The sequence below is a fragment of the Barbus barbus genome, assembly GCF_936440315.1.
Source record: "Barbus barbus genome assembly, chromosome: 10".
Lineage (NCBI taxonomy): Eukaryota > Metazoa > Chordata > Actinopteri > Cypriniformes > Cyprinidae > Barbus > Barbus barbus.
In genome coordinates, this window is record NC_136738.1 from 12,275,576 (window position 1) to 12,282,707 (window position 7,132).

Below are 7,132 nucleotides of genomic sequence, written 5' to 3' on the forward strand. Positions count from 1 at the left end.
CAAACTTTTCAATTGAAAATATGAAAATATTATTTTTATTTATTATTAATTTGTATTTGATGGCTCTGCTTTGTGTTTGTATTGTGTTTGTTCTTTTTGTTTACGAACTGTGATGTTTGTATATCTGTTAATTGAATTCTAATAAAAAAAAAAAAAAAATAATAAAAAAAAAAAAAAAAAAAAAAGAGTACTTGAACGGGGCAGCCGCCCGGGGCGGCATTTTTTCATGACACGTGGGGGGCGGCACACGAACTTGGAGAAAAAAAAAAATCATCTGTGCCTTTAAGCGGTTTTCTATTATCTATGATACCTTAATAATTTGCACTTTTTTTTTTATTTAATTGTGTGAAATGGCTAATAAAAATAGGTAATAAAAAACGATTATGATGTGGAGTTGAATTGGTTTAGTCTTGACTTCTGGTCGTGAGTGACAGCGTTGGGGGATGGGAAATCTGTTGATTGCCGATTACTTAGTAAACACAGTGATGGAGAGAAAAAGGCCAAAGCTGTCAGGTGCCCAATTTAGGAAAAAAAGAAAAGAAGATGAGGAGAAACGGGCAAAAGATAAAGGTATGCAAAAATATTCTCTCTGTATGATTAAGGTATTCATGTCATTGTGTTAATTAGTGGTATAACGTTAACTCTTAGGTTTGTTAGCCTTCTTGCTTATGATGCATGCTATGCTTACCTTGCTAAAAAAATTCTAATGGTTTCTATTAAATACCATTGTGAACCATTAACTTTTTTCCAGTGAAACTATTACAAAATTCCTTATTGTAGTGTGTTTTGGGCACTTTTCCAATAGGATTTACCATCCCACCCACCAATAGAATCCATCATATACCAGCAGACACTGTTATACTTACCATTAAAACCAATACAATTCCCATTATAACCATTAAATCCATTACATTTTCTGTTATTTTTGGGCAGGGTTCTATTGTTTTTTCAGCAGTGTATACAACACGAGGTCTAATTAAATTTAACCACAAAATTATGCTTTGCAACAAAACTGTTGCAAGTACAGTTATTATTTTATTTCCATTGTTTGTGTTGGCTACTGTAAATAGCCAGTGTAATTTACATATGTGTAGATAGTGTAAAAGACAAACATTTTCCATTTGCTATAACTCTGTTACGTGACAAAGCATATAATTTGAGGCAGTAAATTAACCAAGGAGCTAATTGTTCCGCCCTTAGATTAGATTATATTGTATATATGTTAGGGCATGTTTATTTAAATTTGCAATTTTTAAGAGTAATATTGTAGCCAACAGTCTTTTGATGTCAATTTCAACTGCGTCCTGTTTTAGGGGCACTTCTAAAATATTTTGGAGCATCCTCTGCCACTTGTCAGGATGAGCCACCTACCTCCCCCACTACACAGGACTCTGCTCTTCAGGATGAGCTACCATCTGTGTCCTCAGCAAGTCATATGTCTCCACAAACATCTAATATTGAGGATGAAGACATCTTTGCCTCTACTTCTACCCAGCATAAGCCTGCAGGTGGGTTTTTGCATCTCTCTCTCTCTCTCTCTCTCTCTCTCTCTCTGCGCATGTGCGAGTGTAGTGGTGCGAGTGAGCGTGTTGATCAGAGCGAGCGTGAATATTGAGCATTTTGAAAGTGGTTTCTTTTTTCTCTCATTTGTCTTAATATTTTGCTTTAAGATTACTGAGTATTTAAAGCCGCTCGCGGCTTTTGTCGCGTGTCGGTATGGACTCTGAAGTTAGACAGGGAGTCTCGCACCTGTCGTTGCGTAATGGGTGCAGGTGTGTACCTGGAATTGGCGTGAGCGTGGAGGATGTTCTCGTGGTGGTGGGAGAAATTATAGGTTTCGATAATATTCTCTCAGCATCGCGTATGAACAAAGCAGTTATCGTGTTTTTAAAAACAGAACAGTTAGTTAACCAGGTGACTGAGAATGGATTATGGATTAAGGAAATGTTTGTGCCCGTTACTCCTTTAACGGCTCCGGCAACTAAAGTCACTATTTCCAATGTACCGCCTTTTGTCTCAAATGACGCGATTGTTAAAGAACTAACTCGATACGGTAAAGTCGCAAGTCCTGTCAGGAACATCCCTTTGGGATGTAAAAACACTGATCTCAAACACGTTTTGTCGTTTAGGAGACAAGTGTTAATGTTTCTGACTTCAACAGAGCGCACATTAGAGATCTCGTTCCGTGTAAGCCATGGAGATGGATCATATATGCTGTATGCAAGTACAGACAATCTAAAGTGCTTCGAATGTGGGAACATGGGCCATAAACGTTTCTCCTGTCCTAATAAAAAAGCGGATGTTGAGCAGCAGCTGCCTGTTAATGTTACTGAAAATGGATCAGCTCATCACAATGATACCAGTGATACAGAGGATAATAGGGCAACAGCACAGGATAAACAAGTACCTAAGAAACCCAACAAAAGGCCGTTAGAGGAGGTCTACGGGCACAATGAGGTGAGTGAAAGCGATGCTGGTGTGAATGTGGAGAGTAGTGAGCAGGCTGAATGCAGTTCTGCGCTTGTCATAAATGATGTTGAGGAAGCAAAAGAAAATGAGTTTGTATCTCAAACTGTTATAAAAATAGCTAAGAAATGCTCGGTGGATGATACAGATGGGTTTTCTCAGTATACAGATGATAGTATGAAAGATGATGGACATTGGTCTGAAGGGTCAGACATGTCAAAAGCAGATACAGAAGATTTGTACACTGTGACACAAATTAATGATTTTCTGGATGAGACAAAAGGTAGAAGCATAGAAGTGAGTGAATTTTTCCCAGATCTGGATAAATTTATCTCTTCTGTAATGTGGGCAAGGAAAAATTGCAATAATGATGAGCTAACAAAACAGAAACGTTTTAGGTTAAAAAAACATATAACTGATATTCGGAAAAAGTTTAGGACAGGGAAAGGGAAACCAAAAAGAGGAAAATACTAATCACTATGGCTAATACACATCTCTTTCTGATAGTTTCTTTTCTAATTTTTTTCCTTAATATGGAAACTCTACGTGTGGGATCCTTAAATGTTAATGGGATGAGGGATAAGAGTAAAGCTGATACAGTGATAAATTTCATTAAGTTAAAGAAATTAGATGTTATTGTCTTACAAGAGACTCATAGTGATGCAAACAATGAGGTTGACTGGCGATTGTGGTGGAGGGATGAATATGTGCTCACACATGGCACTAACCTGAGTGCAGGAACTGCTATTCTCTTTTCTCCCTCTATAAAAGCCAAAGTTTTGGAAAAAACTGAAATTGAACCAGGAAGATGTTTAGCAGTTAAGGTTGATTTAAATGGTCTTGTCTTTATGTTTGTGAGTGTATATGCACCTAATATAGGAGCTGAGAGAATACTTCTTTTTAATAAATTGAAAGTATTTTTAGGAAAGCACCAAGGTAATGGTTTCACTATCTTAGCTGGGGACTGGAACTGTACACTTAATGCTTTGCTTGATAGAAATGGAGAAGAACCCCATTTTCAGTCATCTACAGTACTTGATAAAGTTATTAAAACCTCTAATCTTACTGATATATGGAGAGAAAATAATCCCTCTGTTAAACAATATACATGGGTAAAGGTTAGTGATGGGAGGATTTCAGCAGCACGACTAGATAGACTGTACTTATCAAATAGTATGAAAAGTAGAATTATTCATGCAGCCATTGTCCCCACATCTTTCACTGATCACAAATTAATCACTATTGATTGTAACTTGAATTCTAAGAAAAACAGAAGTGTTTACTGGCATTTTAATGTCAAATTATTACAAGACAAGAGTTTTTGTGAATCTTTTAAACATTTTTGGGAGACATGGAAAAACGAGAAAACAAGATTTGATAATGTAATTCTTTGGTGGGAAGTTGGCAAAGCTCACATAAGGGATTTTTGTCAGCAGTATACATCTCACTCTAATTTTTGTTTGAAACGGTCTCTGGAATGGCTTGAAAGAGAAATCCTTGCCATTGAAAAAAACATGATTGGAGATCTTTCTTCTAATGTACATGAGTGGTCTGAGAAGAAATTAAAACTAAGCTCTATTTTAAATGAAAAGGTTAAAGGAGCTCTTGTGAGAAATAGATTCTTATCTATAAAGGATATGGACAGTCCCACCTCTTTTTTCTTCAATCTGGAACGCAAGAGTGCACAAGTTAACCAAATGTATAACCTGAAGAATGACAATGGACAATGTATATCTGAACCTGTGGAAATGTGCAGACTAGCAGTGGAGTTTTATTCACATTTATACTCACCTGAGGACATTGACATCCCGATACAAAATGGATTCCTACAAGATCTTCCTTGTCTAAATGAAGAAGATAAACAAGCATTGGAGTCTGGACTAACTTTTGCAGAATTAAGTGATGCCGTAACGGGTCTTTCGTCGGGTCGTACTCCAGGCATAGATGGACTTCCTGGTGAATTTTATAAGCATTTCTGGACAATATTTGGATCTGATTTATTTGAGGTGCTCAAGGAATGTAATCGTACTGGGTTTCTACCTAAGAGCTGCCAACGGGCTGTTTTAACATTGCTTCCAAAAAAAGGTGATCTTACCCTGTTAAAGAACTGGAGACCTTTGGCAATTCTCTGTACTGATTATAAAATTTGATCAAAGTGCCTTGCCAACAGATTGAACAAAATATTGTTCAAAATTATACACAAAGATCAATCTTATTGTATAAAAGACAGATGTATTGCTGATAACTTGCATTTAGTACGTGATGTCATTGATTATGCAATGTGTAATAATATTGATGTAGGAATACTGTCACTTGATCAGGAGAAAGCTTTTGATCGTGTTGATCATCAATATCTTTTTAAAGTATTGGAAGCTTTTGGGTTTGGAGAGAAATTTAGGAAAATGATAAAGTTGTTGTACAATAATGCAACATGTATGGTAAAGATAGCAGGAGGCCTGAGTGTCCCTGTCAAGGTACAGAGGGGTATCAGACAAGGATGCCCACTTTCTGGTCAGCTTTATAGCTTAGCTATAGAACCTCTTCTATGTAAACTAAGAGAGAGTTGAATGGGTTTGAAGGTGCAAGGTGCTATTTTTAATGATTATGTAAAAGTTTCAGCGTACGCTGATGATATTACTGTTGTTTTAAGGGATGTTAAAGATGTTCAGGTTCTAAAAGAGACTTTATCAAGTTATGGTAAAGCCTCATCTGCAAAAGTGAACTGGGCAAAAAGTGATGCATTGTGGTGTGGCTTAGACCACAACACTCCAGCTCTCCCAGGTAATTTAAAATGGGGAAAATCTGGGTTAAAATACTTGGGGGTGTTTTTAGGAAGGGAGAATTATAAGAGACAGAATTGGGAGGGCCTGGTGGAGAAGGTGTGTGCTCGGTTGTCTTGCTGGCATTGGTTGCTACCACAGTTATCCTATAGGGGAAGAGCCCTGGTCTGTAACAACCTCGTAGCCTCAATGCTATGGCACAAAATGAACATTCTGGAACCTCCTGAAGATTTGGTTGAAAAAATCCAAAAACGCTTAATAGACTTTTTTTGGTCCGGTAACCACTGGATAAAAGCATCGACTTTGTTTTTGCCCAGACAAGAAGGAGGACAAGGACTAGTGGATATAAAAAACAGAATTAAGACTTTCAGACTACAGACAGTAAAAAGATTCCTCTACGGAGTGGATGTAAACTGGTCTGGAGTAGCTTGTGCCCTCCTTAGAAGAGCAGGAGGGATGGGGCTGGATAAACATTTGTTTCTTCTGGATATTCAAAATGTTGATTTGACTGGACTAACTTCCTTTTATCATTCAGTGTTCAAAGCCTGGAGGACTTTTAATATCTCAAGAGACATCACGGATGAGGGAGGTCTCTGGTCAAGGGAGGAACCCCTAATGCACAATTCTATAGTGGACTCAGCAATTTTAAAATCACCATCGATGAAGAATCTTCTAAAGGCTGCAGGAGTTGTAAAGATTGGACATTTAATAACCTCAGATGGATGGATGTCTCCTGAAATGCTAGCCTCCAAGATTGGAATAAGATCAATTCGTCGGACACAAAAACTGTTAAATGAAATTCTTGAGAGCTTATCGACGGAATTTAAATGTAGTGTGGAAACAACTAATGAAGATATGGTCTTAACTTTTCCTGAACTAAGAATATTTCCGGCTGTGGGTATTTTTGAAGAAAAGGAGGGGTCTTTGTTGACCTTCAAGACACCTGTACTGGACCATTTCAGTAAAATTGAGAAGAAAGCACTGTACGTCACATGTGTAAAAGTTTCACACTCTCACTCTTTAGGAGGAGTTAAAGAGTCAAAATGGCAAGAGCTATTCGGATCAGGCTCTTCCCCGAAGGGTTGCTGGAGGGCCTTGTACAAGCCTCCCATTGAAAAAAGGTCTGGAGACCTTCAGTGGAGAGTTGTGCATGGGTTAATAGCTACAAACAGATACAGAGCACACCTTGATCCCCAGGTTCAGGAGGGATGCCCTTTTTGTGGGATGACTGAAACTGTTTTTCATTTATTTTTTCAATGTGGGAGGCTTGTGCCTTTATTTTCTCAAATAGAAGAATGGTGTACAGTTTTAGGAGAAGTGTTTTCACCCATGTTATTTATCTATGGACCCAAGTATAGCAGAAACAGAAAGCAGATCCATGTTTTGCTTAATTTTTTGTTTGGGCAAGCAAAAATGGGAATTTGGATTTCACGTAAAAGTAAAATAAATAATGTTGGGTCAACTGATGCAATGTTAATTTTAAAAGGATTAATTAAAACTAGATTAAAGGTGGAATATGCATACTATAATTTAGTTAAAGACCTGGAGACTTTCAATCACATTTGGGGAGTAAACCAGTGCATATGTGAATCTGACTTTGATGGTGCTTTGCAAATTTATATCTAATTGTGCTATTTTTTTGCTTGTTTTTTTGTGTGTTTTTTATTATGGTATGTTTGTGTTTTAAATTACTTTTTAAATCTATGTAAAGTATTTGTTTAAACCCTGAATATTTTGTAATAAAGGGGTTTTAAAGTCAAGTCTCTCTCTCTCTCTCTCTCTCTCTCTCTCTCTCTCTCTCTCTGTGTGTGTGAAGGGGGTATGCCTAGGCTACAAGACAACTACAATTTAATGTAATTTTAACATCCCACTCAGCCCCACTGCTG

At 37.3% G+C, this 7,132-nt stretch overlaps 1 protein-coding gene across 1 annotated transcript; it reads left to right on the forward strand.

Moving 5' to 3' along the window:
* Window positions 1-245: 245 nt before the first annotated feature.
* On the forward strand, window positions 246-2,940 carry LOC306876486 (uncharacterized protein; the record flags this gene model as incomplete). The annotated part of the gene is made up of 2 exons (XM_079427694.1): window positions 246-570; window positions 1,314-2,940. Exon 2 carries the CDS (start codon window positions 1,717-1,719, stop codon window positions 2,938-2,940), a length of 1,224 nt encoding a protein of 407 aa, XP_079283820.1. The 5' UTR covers window positions 246-570; window positions 1,314-1,716.
* Window positions 2,941-7,132: the final 4,192 nt, after the last annotated feature.